The sequence below is a fragment of the Bufo gargarizans genome, chromosome 4 (assembly GCF_014858855.1).
Source record: "Bufo gargarizans isolate SCDJY-AF-19 chromosome 4, ASM1485885v1, whole genome shotgun sequence".
NCBI lineage: Eukaryota > Metazoa > Chordata > Amphibia > Anura > Bufonidae > Bufo > Bufo gargarizans.
Genome location: NC_058083.1, coordinates 287767757 through 287787160, shown reverse-complemented (window position 1 = coordinate 287787160; position 19404 = coordinate 287767757). Strand labels below are relative to the sequence as shown.

The 19404-nt window shown below is 42.7% G+C and overlaps 1 protein-coding gene across 2 annotated transcripts in view; it reads right to left on the bottom strand.

The window, feature by feature from the left end:
• Window positions 1-19404, bottom strand: part of ARMC2 (armadillo repeat containing 2) — a 97702-nt gene that overhangs the window by 11871 nt on the left and 66427 nt on the right. For both annotated transcript variants that reach the window (XM_044291401.1, XM_044291402.1), the window contains exons 12-15: window positions 14082-14181; window positions 8009-8327; window positions 4346-4468; window positions 3271-3384 (exon numbers count right to left, since the gene is read on the bottom strand). In XM_044291401.1, the coding sequence (XP_044147336.1) occupies window positions 3271-3384; window positions 4346-4468; window positions 8009-8327; window positions 14082-14181 (656 nt within the window). The remainder of the gene's footprint in view (window positions 1-3270; window positions 3385-4345; window positions 4469-8008; window positions 8328-14081; window positions 14182-19404) is intronic.

Sequence of the window (19404 nt, the reverse complement as noted above, 5' to 3'; positions counted from 1 at the left end):
TATATATATTGTGCCCACATTTGTGGTTCTTGGTGGGAGCTGAGTTGGTTCTTGGTGGGAGCTTGGTGGGAGCTGAATTTTTAATCATGTCTGTGTGTCTTTGTAGCCTAATATTATTATTTTTTATATATTGCTTTTATATCTAGTGGATGTGCACTTTATTGGGGTTTTCTTTTCTCATTTCACTTGTAGTATGACCCCCTAATTCATTGTTTATGTATTTTACATATGTTTCTTTTTTTAATGTTTATATATTTTATATTACATATCGCCACGCCTGGAAAAGTGCGAACTATTAAAATATAAAAAAATATCTACTATTCGGTGAACGCTGTAATAGGAAAAAAATAAAAGCGCATGATTTGCCATTTTTTTGTCACCTTGTCCCCCCGTCCCCCTCCCAAAAAAAAAGGATAGGACTGTTCTATTATTGGCCGGACGTTCCATAAAATGTAAAATTCGAGTATACTTTTTTGCGTCAAAGAAATCGAATCAAAAGCATCAGTTTCCACTAAAAATAACAGATGTCTTTTTTTGGGCATCAGTTATTAGTTTGCATCGGTTTTTGTCACCTAAAAATAACCCCTACCCCGATAATAAGCCCTTGCGCTATTTTGCAGGGTTTTTGGAGTAGGCTTAAAATATCCTACTCCAAAAATAAGCCCTAGATACAGCTGTATTTTTTATATAAAGGGAAGGTGGGGGAAATGTGCCGGCTGCAGCAGCGCTCACTAATGGCTCCTGAGCTGCCATGAAACTGTGGGCGGGCGGGTAGCGCAGGCTTCAGTTAAGGCTACTTTCACACTTGCGTTCGGAACGGATCCGTCTGGTGTCTGCACAGACGGATCCGCTCCTATAATGCAAACGCTTAGATCTGTTCAGAACGGATCCGTTTGCATTACCATGAACAAAAAAAAACCAAAGTTTTTTTTTATTTTTGTTCATGATAGTGCAAACGGATCCGTTTTGACTTTACATTGAAAGTCAATGGGGGACGGATCCGTTTGAAAATTGAGCCATACTGTGTCAACTTCAAACGGATCCGTCCCCATTGACTTACATTGTAAGTCTGGACGGATCCGTTTGCCTCCGCACGGCCAGGCGGACACCCGAACGCTGCAAGCAGCGTTCAGGTGTCCGTCTGCTGAGCGGAGCGGAGGACAAACGCTGTCAGACTGATGCATTCTGAGCGGATCCGTATCCACTCAGAATGTATTAGGGCTGGACGGATCCGTTCGGGGCCGCTTGTGAGAGCCTTCAAACCGAACTCACAAGCGGAGCCCCGAACGCTAGTGTGAAAGTAGCCTTAGCTGGCGGCTTCACTAAATGTTAAATTATGCCGACAGCCCGCGCTTCCCTTCACTTTCACGTTGGGCAGGCTGGCGGCTTCTCTGTATGCCCTGTACTGCCTCCAGTCCATACATTCTTACTTACATGAAGGAGGCAGCAGGAGGATCTCTTTCTCCTCTCTGCTGCCTGGAGGAGCTCCCTACATCTCTCCCGTGCCGTATCCGCTTTCCCTGGTATCGTAGATTGCTGCCTAGGTCCCTTGGGTAAGGACAGCTCAGGGGCAATATACGGTTCACACTGTTCTTGCAGTATGGTGCCATAGAACCAGTAATAGAAAAATAGGTCTTCAAAATCCAAAATGTGCTCTAGTCCAAACAAGTTATAAAAAGCATATATGGGGTATCATTCTAAACAACAAAAGTATATAAATGTGTGGTAAATTGTGTTTTTTCAAGGCCACATGGTAATTGTGAAAAATAAACCACTGAATCAATGCATTTAAGAAAATAATGCTATTTTTATTTTCTCCACCTGTTTCTATTCTATTTCCCCCCCCCCCCAAAAAGCCAAAAGCTAAAAATGTCCTTATTTCCCCATAATGAATACCTTAGGAGGGCAAAATTTTTAAAAGTTGTCACTTTGTGGGTGTTTCTAATGTTTTGGTAGTGTCCGACATCTGTTCTGGCAGTGTGGTGCCATACAACCAGCAATGGAAAAATAGGCCTCCACAATCCAAAAGGCTAGGTCCTTTCAAGTCTTCTCGTGAGCCCAAACGAGATGTAAAAAGCACATTCAGGGTATCATTCCATATGGCAGAAGTATATGAACAAGTGTTAATGTGTGTGTTTTTCAGGGCCACATAGTGAATGTGACAAATAGGCCACTAAACTAAAAAAAAAAAAATCTCCACCTAATAAAAAAAAAAAAAAAAAAAGCCAAAATATCCATATTTCTCTAGGATGAATACCTTAGAGGGGTTAACATTAAACAATAGTCACTTTGAAGGCATTTCTAATGCTTTGTCACAGTACAACATCTGTACTGGCAGTATGGTGTTATAAAAGCAGCAATAGCAAAATAGGCCTCCAAAATTGCTCCACTCATTCAGGTCTCACAGTCAACTCATTTAAAGTCTCGTGGTGATCCCAGTCACTAGGTACACTGCACAAATAACATACATTTTCACAGAAAAAACATACGGTAAAGGTTTTAGAAATGTTTTGTCTTGAAATCTTTTGTAACAAAAAAAAATTGATAAAAGGAAACATTTATTTTTTCATCATTTTCACAGTTTTTCCTTCAATATTTTTTACATATTATATATGTCATCTAATGACAAAAAGAAAGGCTTAATGTGTCTTGTGAAAAATAATATAAAATACATGTAGGCTGGCTCAAAAATTAAATAGCTATTTGCAGTTAAATAGGCCCATTGCTAAAATTTCAAAATTAGCCCGGCAAGAAAGGGGGGCAAACATTCTGATAATGAAGTGTCTGTCCAAACTACAGAAAAGGAAACGTAAGCCTGTAATGATAGTCAGTGTGAACCATATTTATATGTGTATAAAGATCAGTGATGGCCAGTTCGCAGTGTTCGCCCGCAAACACATGCGAGCTGCCATCTTAAATCACAAGTCCAGCGAGGCACAGGTAAGTCCTTACCTGTGCCTGCACCGCGAGCCGGTCTGAAACAAATGCGGTCACCGGGAGCAGGCAGTTCCGAGAACAGCCCGATGAAGGCCCACGGCGGCTGTTCTCGGAACTGCCTGCTCCCGGTGACCGCATTTGTTTCAGACCGGCTTGTGGCGCAGGCACAGGTAAGGACTTACCTGTGCCTCGCTGGACTTGTGATTTAAGATGGCAGCTCGCATGTGTTTGCGGGCGAACACTGCGAACTGGCCATCACTGATAAAGATATATGTTAAAAAAAAAAAGGATCAAACATAGTAATATTTGTTGGCAAATGACACTGCTGCTCACCATTTTGCTCCAAAATGAAATCCTGCACATCCTGGTATTGAGACAGATTGCCGTAAACTCGAGTAGCTTCAAGTATTCCCTCGATGTTGCTAGACAGCATCAATTGTAATAGCACTGTTAAAAACACAAAGATGGTTTATTACAATATCTCCTGTTGAACCAGGATTGCTGTGAAAAAACAGCAGCATCCACTAAATCAAGTGAAATCCAGTAATGACAACATTGATCATGATTCTCTGCTGTAAAATATATTTCCTGCTCCAATTACAATTTCTACCAAACAAAACAAAACTAAGCTCCCTTAGGCAAAGTTCAAATGTTGCTGCGAGTTGCAGAATCACCACTACTGTAATAGTGAACCACACATAAATCGGAGGTGTGGATGCTCACAGTTCTCCTGGTACACTCTGAGTCACTCAAATCCTAATGTGGCTATGCTGCTATTCAAGTTTTTTGCAGCAGGGGAATGAGATTTTCAATAATTCCACTAATTTCAATACAGATATGAACACTGAGAATCCTGCCACATCTGAACTGTGTATTTTAAAGTTGTGGAGGGTTTACATGTGGTGTATCTCACAGATGAGTCTTCTTTAAAGGGGTTCTGCACTTTGTTTAAACTGATGATAAATCATCTGGATAGATCATCAGCATCTGATAGGTGGGGGTCCGACACCCGGGACCCCCGCCGATCAGCTGTTTGAGAAGGCAGCGGCGCTCCAGCAGCGCCGCGGCCTTCTCACTGTTTACCGCCGGCCCAGTGATGTCACGACGAGTATCACTTGAACGGAGCTTAGCCGCACCCACGCTAGTTGATACTAGCCATGACGCCACTGGGCCGGCAGTAAACAGTGAGAAGGTCGCGGCGCTGCTATAGTTCTGCTGCCTTCTCAAACAGCTGATCAGCGGGGGTCCCGGGTGTCGGACCCCCGCAGATCAGATGCTGATGATCTATCCAGAGGATAGATCAGTTTAAACAAACTGCAGAACCCCTTTAAGTCTAACAATAAAAGGGGTTAATCAGTAGCATTTTAAGTTTTAAAAGAGTATTCAGAAAAAAAAAAACACAACTTACAATTAGAAATCTCCATTCTTCTCTTGGTAATTACAGAGGTGTCATTTTGATAGTAAGATAAATTGCCAAATGCTGCCAAGGTATCGATCACCAGCTCCTCACATTCATTAATTGACTTATATTCTAATTTCAAAGAAGAGTCAGACCAAAAATTATGAAATTAGTACATTGTGGAGTTTTAGTCATAAAAGTGAAAACAGAGAATGTATACGAGTATACAATATAGAATCATATTCTATAGTATGTATGGTACAAGTTACATAGAGAAAGCCTGGGCCTCATGACACATGAGCTTTATGCATCATTACGGCACTTATTTTGTCACATGATTATGTATGGGGTCATTTTAATTGCATATATGATTTATTTGATAATGTGATTTCATAATACCCGCAGGGATACCAATGGTTTTTGGAGAAATATAGAAGTGTTGTTATCATAAATGTATTTGATTTGACCTATGGGTTATGATCTATGCATGCTTTAATGTTTATATTTTGGAGGATAATAGTATGGTGTCTGCAATGACTTGCATATTTCATTTGTTATCTCTGCTTATTTTCTGACATGGATACATACCGGGGTTTAATCCCCCCTTTTATATGTAAACATTCCTCTAATAGGTAATCCGTGCTTTAGTAGATTTAATTCCCCCTCTCCCTCACAATCGCAGGACGTTCAGACACATATTGCGGACACTTGATGTTCTCATGTGACCGCTTTACGAATAATACATGCACATAGACAATACGGCAGCCATATTGGATACTGGCATTCACCCAACATCAAATAGCGCAATGTTAGGCGCGCAAGTAATTGCACCAATGATGGTCCGCATAGGACAGTGATGGCTAACCTTGGCACTCCAGCTGTGTTAAAACTACAACTCCCAAGATGCCCCCCTTGCTTGGCTGCTCTCCGAACTCTGTAGAAATAAATGGAGCATGCTGGGAGTCGTAGTTTCACCACAGCTGGAGTGCCAAGGTTAGCCATCACTGGCATAGGAGATCATGTGAGGGAAAGATGGGAGGACACTTGGGGATGTGGATACGCGATCTATGCTAGGAATAGGACGCAGATGCCACACAGGTGATTTTAATTACTTTTGGTATATATAGAACCATTCCACTATCCCTCACTTCCCCTGACGAAATGCGTTGGGTAAGTGAGGGACAGTGGTATGGGAGATTTGGTTACACTTTGTTATGTGAATTGGTAAGCTTCCTCTGTAATTATTTTGTCTCTCCTCTATAATACTACATGTGATTTCACAACAATAGACTGGATATATAACATTTTTATTATTACATTACCATTTGTGATTTCACAACAATAGACTGGATTCCACTTTATGCACAGCCTGTAGTGGAGACCACCACCCCGATTTGTGCCTTTTTCTTACCCCTTTCTTTTGGATTAAGCGCTTCAATTATGTAATTTGCATGTAACTAGTTGGCAGAAACTTTTGCTAATCTTACCCTTTTATACATATAATAAATTATTCAGCCTCATCCCAGTTGTCCCTCTTTTATGTATTTCTGTCCCACTGAATGGTGGGGACTCCATTATATATGTTTTTATGTATGTGTATTAAATAAATACTTTTTTGCTTATAAAATGGTTGTTTGTAGTCTGATAATCTGGCTATACACTATGTCTATGTAGGTATTCTATAGTATGTATGGTACAAGTTACATACAGAAAGCCTGGGCCTCATCAAAATTCGGAAAACATATTTAAAGAAAATAGTGTTATTGTGACCTCTGAATGGTTGCTATAGGCAAAAATGTGATACATGATGTTACAGCAGTGGCCTGTGGCCCCCCACCTCTATGGTCACCAACTTCGGCACCTCCGGGTTTAGCAACTTGGACCCAACGGCCTCTCTCTCCTCATACCTAGGGCCCCAGCCCATAGGAGGTACTTAAGGCACCTTCCCCTGTGAAAGGGTGCCTGAATAATAGGTTCTAGTACACTAGTGTCCTGCAAAGCTGTGCTGTTCTACATTCATCTGCCCATATACTAACTTCTGCCTGTTTCCTGGATTTGACCCTTCTCTGCCAGACCTGTTTTAACCCTTGATTTTTGCCTGATCCCTTGGTGCTCTGCAATGGGTGCCTGGGTGGGTCAGCCGTCTTTGAACCGAGACTACTCCAAGAAGTACCAACCTGGTGGTTCCTCTGCAGGGAAGTCCAGATCCCTGTACAGGGGTTAAACGGTGAAGTCCAGGGGGACCACACAGATAACACCCTTAGTGGTAGCACTAAGCCAAATCTGTTCAAGAGACACAGCGGATCCACATCTACTTCATAACACCTGAGGACTCCAGTGTTATGAGATTACTCAACAACACTGAGGTATTGACAGCATAAAAATGAACATGAAAATTGATTTAACCCTAATATTTCTTGCTCGGCCAAACCAAATGTGTATATGTGTGAGATAAGGTAATCCTTTAATAGTCCCACCTTAGTGAAATTTGAAGTTAGAGCAGCCCAGAGTGCACAAAAACTCACAAATAAAGGCATTACAGTGACAGTAGGGTACAGATAAAAATGCAAAAATTAAGGGATACAGATATCACAGCCTACAGAATTCAGTCTCTGGATGGAATGATATCCACAGGAACACGTAGGCGTTCAGTGCAGTCTATCTACACTTGGGTCAGTGTTGGTTGTACAGCCTAACTGCAACAGGGAGGAAAGACATCCAACAGCGCTCTTACACTTGGGGTGAAGCAGTCAGTCACTGATGGTACCGCCCAGTGCTATCACTCTGTCATGAATGGGATGGAAGTTATTCTCCAGTATGGAGATCAACTTGGATAGTATCCTTCTCTCATCTACCACCTACACTCGGTATAGGGGCTCCTCTGGATGCAGCTGGCCCTTCTAATCAGTTTGTCAATTCTTCTCCTCTCTGTTTGAGATGCTGCTACCCCAGAAGGCCACTCTGAAGAAGATGACTGATGCCATTAGAGTTGAAAAAGGCCCTAAGACATGCCCTCTGCACTCCAAAAGCTCTCAGCCTTCTAAGGTGTTTCCGCTGGAACCAATCCACTGATTCTGGGTCTACTATTGCCAAGTCATCAGATAACTTCTGTAAGTAGTGGCTAGATGAATTGTACCTAAAGTCTGCTGTGTATATTATGAAGAGGAAAGGAGCAAGAACTGTGACCTGTACCCTGTACCACTGTAGCCTGAGGTATATCAGCCTTCAAGTGGTCATGCAAATCACAGCAAGAATTACTTTGTTAGACTGTGTTCACATTTGCATCACAGTCTCCATTCATACAACAGATCATTGCGTTGTGGTTTCTATTATGAATACAGAGCCATAGGTGGTAGCTTTATTTATTCCACATCCCCACACCAAACATCATTTTAGATGAGTAAAAATAAGAGAAATCTATCTAACATGTAGAGTCGTTTAGTTTATATGCATAAGGCCTTATTCACAAAGTCAGTGCTTGGTCAATGATTTCCATCAGTGAATGTGATCCAAAACCAGGTGAGGCTCTAAACACAGAACAGGTGTAGATGTTTCCCTTATATCTTATGTCTGTGGAGGCTCCAATCCTGGTTTTTGCTCATAATCACTAATGGAAATCACTGATCAAACACGGATGTGTGAATAAGGCCTAAGACAGGAAATAGCACTTACCTAGAATCTGCATTAGGTGTAAGACACAATTCTGGTCAGCTGCCAGGTCTTCCCCAACTTTCGGATGGACAGACAGGTTAGCCAGAAGACGTATTATTTTAATTAAGACATCTTCCACTTCAGTGGGCTGTTTTTGGCCCTTGGGTTTTTCCTTTGCAGAAGACACAGCACGCTGTGTCTTTTTGTCAAGGTCACAGTAAGCGTGCAGTAAACGTAAAAGAGTTTTAATACTTCCTTCCACTTCATAAAATTGTTTACGAGCCGTATCACTCTTAGCTGTAAGATTCCCAAGTGTGAAAATTATGCGCACAAGAAGGTCCTAAGGGAGATGCAGATTTAGAAATAAGTGACTGAATTAAGCTTTGTGTATTAATAAAGACATATAAAAATGAAAGAAAACAAGATAATTAGAGCATATCACAAACATTAAAGGGTTGCCCATGATTAGAACAAAAAAGGGTCTGCTTTTTCAAGAAACAGCTCTTTTGTCGTTTCTGTTGGGAATTACAGCTTATTCCCACTGAATTAATCCCAAGCAAATGGGGCTAAACTGCAATACCAGACACTGCCCATAGGTAAGGGAAGTGTTGTTTTGGGAAAATAAAGCAGACATTTTTTCTGATCCTTGAAAAACCCTTACAGCAGGTCTCTTACACTGGTCAATTTCTGGGTCAATTATCAGGAACAAGAGTTCATAGGAATGCTCATTCCAGGCAACTTACCTGTGTATATGCTGCGGATCAGCCAACAAACAATCAAACATGTGTTTGTCGGCTGATAGCATTTTTGATTTAGAATAATAGACAACTGTCGGCGGCACAACGGCCTGTGTAATCAGGGATTTGCTGCCGATAGTCAATAGAACTAAATGATGGAGGAAAGACTGCATGGGCCTGTGTAATAAGATGATGCAAACTTGTGCTGATCCCAGCGCTTAACATCCATTAATCCTCATCCTGCTTGAACATCGGGGAGTGTAAAGACCCCTTTAGACTGCCGATGTTCAGGCAGATTATTGCTAACGAGTGTTCGTAGTATAATCTGCCTATGTAAAGGTGCCACTGATTACCCAATGAACGAGCGAAAAGCTTGTTCATCGGGTAATAGGATCGTTCATGTGAACACCTAAGGCAGAAGATCTTGCTGTCTAAGAAACAATAATTCTGTATTGAGATAAGCGATGGCATTAGAGATCACGCCTCTCCATACAGTGGAGGAGATTGCGGCATGTAAAGGCAACAGTAACCACCACTGACGAGCAGGTGATTGTCGGGAAGGAATGCTTCCTTCCAGAAAATCACTTGGTACATTGGGCCATGTAAAGGGGGCTTTTACCTTTAGAAATAAAGCCAATAATAATAATGAGACTCATTAGTCAACCAAATCACTTGAGTTTAGCTATACAAGACATACTACTAGCCATATGCAAGAAGGTGCACTAAGCTGAAGAGGAACACCACAGGTAAACTGATAAGAAGTGTTTAGGATTTTAAATACCATATTTTCGCCCCATATTACGCACTCCCCCCCCCAAAATGGTAGAGAAATGTCACTGCGTTTTATGGGGTGAATACTAATGAGCGCTTCCATTATGGAAGCGTTCATTAGTACCGGAGGATCGGGAAGCAGTGAATGCAGCGCTCCCCGGGCTCTGTACTCACCGCTTCCAGGTGGTTGCACAAAGCGTAAGCCCTGCATTCATCAAATTCTACACCATTTTCTGGCATATTAGAACACGTGGTCAGTCACATGCTCAAATCCATACATTGCTATCTTTATATGCTCATATACTACCCCAGTGCACATATTCTTGGACTCCTAAGCCATAAATTAAATGAATAACACATGCTCTCCAACCACAAGTGCCAACACGCCTAGGAAAATTCTGAACTCAAAAGTAAAATGTCAAGTGCTCCATGTTTCTTTAACCCATTAAATAATTGTTAAGATTTTTTTTTGTTATTTTGTGGGCAGCCATAAAGGGTTTTCCAGGATTTTAATCTTGATGGCCTCTCCTCATTGAAGTGAATGGAAGCAGCATCGCAGTTACCAGCTCTGTCCACTATTACGATACCAAATTTATATTTCTTATGTTCTAATACTTTTACACCATAAAATCACTTGGCCTTTCTGTAGTTCAGTCTCATTCAAGGAAATGGGACTGAGCTGCGATATCAAGCACTCTGCCGATATACAATATATGTGCTTGTTATTCTATAAAGAGGCTACAGTGCCCCAGACCATGACGCTGCCACCAGCAGCTTGTGTTCTTCCACTAATGGTAGAAGGGTGTTTGTTCTCTGATATTTCTTGCCTGACGTGACAATGTCCATCCATTACATGATGTAGAAAACATGACTCATCAGCAGAGGCAGTGGTCCAATGGAAGCCTTCTCTGCCAATGTAACTTCTTTAGAAGAGGTGTAGTGACCATCTCTCTGCTTCATGCCCCATACGCAGTAGGATTTGCTTAACTGTTGTTTTAGATACAGGTCCGGTAGCCCCTTGTTCATTTTGGTGGTGAGCTGCTCCACTGTAGCATGTTGGTCCGTCCTGAAACACCTTCATAGCCGACATTCACCTCTCACATCAATGGCACGTGGTGCACTGCAGTTTCCACTTCACTTATTCACAATAGTGGCATTTGTCCACTCATGATACACTTTGACCACAACAGAACAGTTCACAAACTGTACAGTTTCAGAAATACTGCCACCCTTGGCCCAAAAGCCAATAATCATCCTTTTTGCTCTGATAGATTGCACGATTTTAAGTTCTAGCATGCTGTTTTCCATTAATATGCATAACTGCTCTCAGCATTCTGCTTTGTCCTTAAAGAGGTTGCCCACCTTCAGTGGTTATTTGGCCAGATTGCCCCATATCACTGGAGCTGCGGAGGGAAAAATACTTACCTCCCACCACTGGGTTCCGGCTCCTTCTCTCCCCCACTTTGGGCCCGGCTGGTAAACTTCCTGTTTGATGGAGTTCAGCTGGCCACAGCAATGACATGTCCTCCATGTGTAACGTCAAGAGTGACGTGACATGCGGGGCAACACACGGCTGCAGCCAATGATTGCCTTCAGCAGCCACGTGACCCCCATCAAACAGGTTTATCAGTGGGACCGGAGCACAAAGGAGCGAGTACTCAGCAGTAGAGAGCAGGTATGTATGCTTTTCTCTGCAGGTCCGGCGACGTGGGGCAGTCTTGCCGAACAGCCCCCCGAAGGTGGACAACCTCTTCAAAATTAAACTGTGGTTTTGTCTATACTTCAGCATCAAACAGTACTCAGCAGCACTGAGCAGTATGACAGACAACCGATTAGTGGTTCTACATTTACTTATATTGTATTAGATGGTTATGGACACTGATCTTAAATGAGAAACAAATTGCACTTGTTTCATTGTCTTCCTCAGATTTTTTTTTTTCCCTTTCTGTACCTTGTTTTCCATGTTTAAATATTAATAAGGAGTGTATAAAATTATTAAAAACGATTAGGCTAGTTTTAGAACAGCCTTATTAGCTCTGGCAGGCTATTCTGGTAGAGAACAGCCTGTCGGACCTCTCTGGATTCAGCATAGCCGGATGTTGCCGCAAAGCCTGCCGGCCCCAATAATTATAATGGGATTTGGCCGCTACCTGGCAAATATGGCGCGCAGGAGCCAACAATGAATAACAATGATGTGAAAGAAGCCTAAGGCTGCTTTCATACTAAGGCCTCCTGCACACGACCGTTGTGTGCATCCGTGGCCGTTGTGCCGTTTTCCGTTTTTTTTCACGGACCCATTGACTTTCAATGGGTCCGTGGAAAAATCTGAAAATGCACCGTTTGGCAGCCGCATCCGTGATCCGTGTTTCCTGGCCGTGAAAAAAATAGGACCTGTCCTATTTTTTTCACGGCCAACGGTTCACGGACCCATTCAAGTCAATGGGTCCGTGAAAAATCACGGATGCACACAAGATTGTCATCCGTGTCCGTGATCCGTGTCCGTTTTTTCCTATCATTTCAATGGCAAACTTGACTTAGATTTTTTTTTCATTTTTCATGTCCGTGGATCCTCCAAAAAACAAGGAAGACCCACGGACGAAAAAACGGTCACGGATCACGGACCTACGGACCCCGTTTTTGCGGACCTTAAAAAAAAAACGGTCGTGTGCATGAGGCCTAAGTGAAATAGAAAAAACGATTCCAGGACCTATTTTTCTTCCCATAAAATCTTTCTCTTTATTCAATCACATCATATGAGGGACAGTATCACAAACAAGCTGCTTGTTTGTGATACTGTCCCGCATATGATGTGATTGAATAAAGAGGAAGATTTTATGGGAAGAAAAATAGGTGCCGGAATCGTTTTTTTCTATTTCACTTTGTCTACGCCCAGGAACTTGCTGGCTTGACTCCGCGCACACGGGATATTACACGCATACCAGGTGAGCTGGATAACATTACCTATATACTTTCATACTAGCGTTTTAGTTTCCCGTTATTTAGATCCGTCATAGAGGCTCAATACTGGAAAAAAAACGCTTCAGTTTTGTCCCCATTCATTGTCAATGGGGACAAAACTGAACAAAACAGAATGCTCCAAAATGCATTCGTTTAGTTGTGTTCCCATACCGGAGAGCAAACCGCAACATGTTGTAGTTTGCTTTCCGTCTTGGGAATGCGGAGCAAGATGGATTCGGCATTACCCCAAATGCAAATCAATGGGGACGGATTTGTTTTCTCTGCCACAATAAAAAATGGATCCGTCCTCCATTGACTTTCAATGGAGTTCATGATGGATCAGTCTTGGCAATGTTAAAGATAATACAACCGGATCTGTTCATAACAGATGCAGACGGTTGTATTATCAGTAACGGAAGCGTTTTTGCTGAACCCTGCCGTATCCAGTAAAAACGCTAGTGTGAAAGTAGCCTTAGTATAGCAAACTTTTCATTTATATGATAAAGTTTAGTTTTCTTTTTTTAGAATAAAGGAACAGTGCGTATTGTAGCTTGCTTATGTACAGTATATCGCTTCTTACTCTCTGCAATACCATGCATGATATAAAAAAAATCCAACGCAGGGGACGTGAAATCTACGAACACCCACGGACTGCCTAAATGTCAACAGCTGCCTGTTGATCTCTCCACCAGTGACATACCGAAGAGACGGCAATGACTCCAGGCTTTTCTGCAGGAGAAATGACATATAAATATTTATTACACTAGCTACAGATGTCTCGCCACCACAGGAATCTTACCATTTCCTTTTAGGTTAAAAACTTGCTTGGAAGAAGTAAATTAATAGACAATTGCTGAATATGACTTTGATTGGTATGGCAGTAAAGCAGGCTCGCAAGGCCTGAATAGAAATCCACACTGCACTCCGATTTCTAAGAAATGTTTGTGTCTGTCTCCTCCGCTGAAGAAAAAAGGCTTTTCCCAGGGGGATATATTCCATCTTGCTTTTATTAAATGATGGCAGACACATGTTTTCCATGCGTTCCTTAATGCTGTTGTTGTTGGGACGCTCAGTGCTTGGGTGTGGAATCCTTGTGGGAATAAAAGCTAACCATATGAAGACTTTATTGTATCTGTAAACACATTATTGTAGCTGTAAACTGATTTCCTGATGGGCTAGAGAGGAACATAGAATATGAAGGAACATTGTACATAACGGGAAAATATGATTATATCCATACAATCTTTAATCCAAGTAAGGATATGCAGCGTGTGCTAAGAAACGACAGCCAACATCCATTTTGGTGTGTTGTTCCTCTCAGGGAAGCAAATTTTCTCAAAGAAAGAGCAGATTCTGACAGACAGCAGAAAAAGCAGCAAGCACTTCTATAGTTCTATTACATATTTTATATATAAAACCTATAAAAGCAACAAGGCAAAATCAATAAAGATACAGAGACATGAATATAGGGAAGTGCATCGCTGGCTTTCTTCAGTGTCACAGCAGCATATTCTGGGTACATGTACTAACCCCAGGAACAGGATTTCAGCCCCGTCCCGCTCAGATGAATAATGTCATATGATGTTTATACACTATACAGATTTACAATGGGAACAAAAGGAACAAACCTGTTTATCTGGATGTTTGTTTAGTACAGACAAGAATATGGTATAGCAGTTGGAGCAATCTGCCAAAGCCATGCAGCAGTCGTGGTAGAGAGAAAGTTTGCTAAAAAAAAGAAGAAAGACATCAGTGAGATACACTAGATTGATAGATAACTATGAGATAAATATATAGACATAAAGATACACAGCTATGAGACAGATAGATAGATAGACATAAAGATAAGATAGATAGACAATAGACAGATAATAGATAGATAATAAATAGATAGATAGCTATGAGATAGATTATTATTATTTATTATTAAAGCACCATTCATTCCATAGCGATGTACATATGATAAGGGGTGCACATACATAATACAGACAATTGCACTAATCATAAACAAGACAAGTTACAGACTGGTACAGAAGGAGAGAGGGCCCTTCCCACAAGGGCTTACAATCTACATGGGATGGGAGAAGGACACAGTAGGTGCGGGTGAAGTTGGTCATGGCGGTATAGAGGCAGCAGGGTCACTGGTTGTAGGCTTGTCTGAAGAGGTGGCCAGACAGATAAATAATAAATAGATAAATAAATAGGTAGCTATGAGATAGATAGATAGATATGAGATATATACGGTAGATAGATTAGATAGATAGATATGAGATATATAGATAGATAGATAGAAAAATATTCAACAAATGTGAACAGCACAGCAGTAATCGGTGATAACGGGTGCCAGCGGCTGATGAAGCAATCCAGGCTTCCAAAAATAATAATCCCAGGAAATCCACGGCACTTCCTTTAGTAAAAGTGTATAGTTTATTCACCAGAAATACAACTATAGATAGATATGAGATAGATAGATAAATAATAAATAGATAATAAATAGATAAATAAATAGATAGATGGACTAAATAGACTATATTAGCGTCTGGAGAAACGACATCCGAACATCATAGAAGCTGATAGTATACCAGAGCCTGCACAGGGAGTACAAACTGGCCCCATATCTGGAGAAACTCCCCAATCCAAGAGACCGACAGATCCTGAGCCGGTACAGACTGAGCGCCCACAGCCTGCTCATTGAATCCGGGCGTCACCGACAGAGGTACATGCCCAGGGAGAGCAGACTGTGCCAGCAGTGCGACCAGGAGGCCGTGGAGGATGAGGCTCATTTCCTGCTGCGGTGCCCCAAATACTCAGCAGTGAGGGAGACTGTATGATCTCTGCCCAGACTTCACCTCCATGGAGGAGGAAGAGAGACTCTCCATACTGCTGGGGGAAGAGGAGAACACAGCGGCCACAGCAGCAAAATATATTCCTGCCGTCCATAGATTAAGAGGAGCCTGATATACCATGGACTCCCCACCCTGTATATGTCCCCAACCCTACCCAATTATTTCCCACTTGCTTTGGCAATGCTAAAATGTATTTAGTCCTGCCAATAAAGCTGATTTGAAAGCTATGAGATAGATAGACAGGTAAATAATACCTATAGATAATAGATAGGTATGAGATAGATAGATACATATGAGATAGCTAGACAGACAGATAAATAAGAACTATAGATAATAAATAGATAAATAAATAGGCATGAGATAGATAGATCTATAAATAGATTTCATATTGTAATATATTCAGCAATGTAAAAGATATGGGTGTTAATGTAGATTATTTCTTAAAGTAGCCCTTTTATTGCACAATACATAAAGCAATAAAAAGCATTGAAAAGCTGATAGGTAATACTATATATGCTTTCTAAAAAAAATACTGCCATTTTTTATTCTTAAAATGAGATGTATGATGCAAGGAAGAAAACACAGAAGCACTAATTACGTAACTCATTAATATGACAGTAGTAAAGTGTTTGGCACCAAGGCCAATCCATATATTAATCAGTGTATGCATTCCATAACCGTCCTGTACATTATAGCTATCACTCCATAGCACAAATCAGATGCAAATATTAAAATGAGGCACTGTTCAAATTAGAGTCATTTACTTCTAGAGGTTCCCATGCTGTCACTAGCAGACATTCTTCATGTACACTGCTTGTCCCAAAAAAAAAAAAAAAGTCGCCACCCCCAGAAAAAAGGTCACACACTCTAATATTAAACATAGCCCTGAGTTCTACTGTTGTTTTTCTTTGATTTGATTTCAAACATTTAAGTGGTCGCCGATCACGATCATTTAGGATTTTTTTCCCGCCACATTTCTTCCTCGAATACAATGGGTCCCCACTATCCTTCCAGTTTTTAATAATGCGTTGGGACAGTTCTTAACCCAATTTTAGTAGTTTCTGCAATCTCCTTAGATGATTTCTCCGCTTGATGCATGCCAATGATTTGACCTAACATCTTTTCCACGACCACGAGATGTGTCTTTCGACATGGTTGTTTAACCACTTAGCGCTACGCTAACGCCGAAAGGCGTCATCTCTGCGGCGCTCCCAGGCTACGCTAACGCCAATAGGCGTCATCTCGCGTGAGCCGAGATTTCCTGTGAACGCGCGCGCGCTCACAGGAACGGAAGGTAAGCGAGTGGATCTCCAGCCTGCCAGCGGCGATCGCTCGCTGGCAGGCTGGAGATGTGATTTTTTTTTAACCCATAACAGGTATATTAGACGCTGTTTTGATAACAGCGTCTAATATACCTGCTACCTGGTCCTCTGGTGGTCCCTTTTGTTAGGATCGACCACCAGAGGACACAGGCAGCTCAGTAAAGTAGCACCAAACACCACTACACTACACTACACCCCCCCCCCTGTCACTTATTAACCCTTTATAAACCACTGATCAGCCCATATAGACTCCCTGATCACCCCCCTGTCATTGATCACCCCCCTGTAAGGCTCCATTCAGAGGTCCGTATGATTTTTACGGATCCACGGATACATGGATCGGATCCGCAAAACGCATACGGACGTCTGAATGGAGCCTTACAGGGGGGTGATCAATGACAAGGGGGTGATCACGCATATAGACTTCCTGATCACTTTCCTGTCATTGATCACCCCCCTGTCATTGATCACCCCCCTGTAAGGCTCCATTCAGACGTCCGTATGATTTTTACGGATCCACTGATACATGGATCGGATCCGCAAAACACATGCGGACGTCTGAATGGAGCCTTACAGGGGGGTGATCAATGACAGAGGAGTGATCACCCATATAGACTCCCTGATCACCTCCGTCATTGATCACCCCCCTGTAAGGCTCCATTCAGACATCCGTATGATTTTTACGGATCCACGGATACATGGATCGGATCCGCAAAACACATACGGATGTCTGAATGGAGCCTTACAGGGGCGTGATCAGTGACAGGGGGGTGATCACCCCATATAGACTTCCTGATCACCCCCCTGTCATTGATCACCCCCCTGTAAGGCTCCATTCAGACGCCCGTATGTGTTTTACGGATCCACGCATCCATGGATCGGATCCGTAAAAAACGCATACGGACGTCTGAATGGAGCCTTACAGGGGGGTGATCAGGGAGTCTATATGGGATGATCACCCCCCTGTAAGGCTCCATTCAGACGTCTGCATGTGTTTTACGGATTCACGCATCCATGGATCGGATCCGCAAAACGCATACGGACGTCTGAATGGAGCCTTACAGGTGGGTGATCAGTGACAGGGGGGTGATCACCTCATATACACTCCCTGATCACCCCCTGTCATTGATCACCCCCCTGTCATTGATCACCCCCCTGTAAGGCTCCATTCAGACGTCTGCATGTGTTTTACGGATCCACGCATCCATGGATCGGATCCGCAAAACGCATACGGACGTCTGAATGGAGCCTTACAGGGGGGTGATCAGTGACAGGGGGGTGATCACCTCATATACACTCCCTGATCACCCCCTGTCATTGATCACCCCCCTGTCATTGATCACCCCCCTGTCATTGATCACCCCCCTGTAAGGCTCCATTCAGACGTCTGCATGTGTTTTACGGATCCACGCATCCATGGATCGGATCCGCAAAACGCATACGGACGTCTGAATGGAGCCTTACAGGGGGGTGATCAATGACAGGGGGGTGATCACCCCATATACACTCCCTGATCACCCCCCTGTCATTGATTACCACCATGTAAGGCTCCATTCAGACGTCCGTATGTGTTTTGCGGTTCCGATCTATGTATCCGTGGATCCGTAAAAAACATATGGACGTCTGAATGGAGCCTTTCAGAGGGGTGATCAATGACAGAGGGGTGATCAGTGACAGGGGGGTGATCACCCCATATACACTCCCTGATCACCCCCCTGTCATTGATCGCCCCCCTGTAAGGCTCCATTCAGAATTTTTTTGGGCCCAAGTTAGCGGAAATATATATATATTTTTTTTCTTACAAAGTCTCATGTTCCACTAACTTGTGTCAAAAAATAAAATCTCACATGAACTCACCATACCCCTCACGGAATCCAAATGCGTAACATTTTTAGACATTTATATTCCAGACTTCTTCTCACGCTTTAGGGCCCCTAAAAAGCCAGGGCAGTATAAATACCCCACATGTGACCCTATTTCGGAAAGAAGACACCCCAAGGTATTCCGTGAGGGGCATATTGAGTCCATGAAAGATTGAAATTTTTGTCCTAAGTTAGCGGAAAGTGAGACTTTGTGAGAAAAAAACAAAAAAAAACAATTTCCACTAACTTATGCAAAAAAAAGGAGATTTTTGTATAACTTACCAGTTAAATCTCTTTCTCGCTCTTCCTTGGGGGACACAGACCTTGGGTATAGCTCAGCTCCCTAGGAGGCGTGACACTAAGTAAAACTGTTAAGCCCCTCCTCCATCAGCTATACCCTCAGCCTGGAGATAGAGGCTACCAGTTGCGTGTCCAAGTAGTGAAAGGATAACAACCAATAACGGAAACAACCAGCCAGCAACCCAACGGGGTGCCAGACCATAACCCTGTAACAAAACACAGAAGGGTGGGTGCTGTGTCCCCCAAGGAAGAGCGAGAAAGAGATTTAACTGGTAAGTTATACAAAAATCTCCTTTTCTCGCCCATTTTCCTTGGGGGACACAGACCTTGGGACGTTCAAGAGCAGTCCAAGAAGGGAGGGACCACAAACCCAAGGCGGACCACCACCGGAGCATCAGGAAACCGCTGCCTGCAAAACCAGGCGGCCCAAAGCAGCATCCGCTGATGCATGCGTATGCACTCTATAGAACCTTGTGAAAGTGTGCAGAGAGGACCAAGTGGCTGCTTTGCACAACTGTTCAGCCGAGGCCCGATGCCTCTGCGCCCAGGAAGCTCCGACTGCTCTGGTGGAATGAGCAGTGACGCTGAAAGGCGGAGCTCTACCCTTGGCTCGATAAGCCT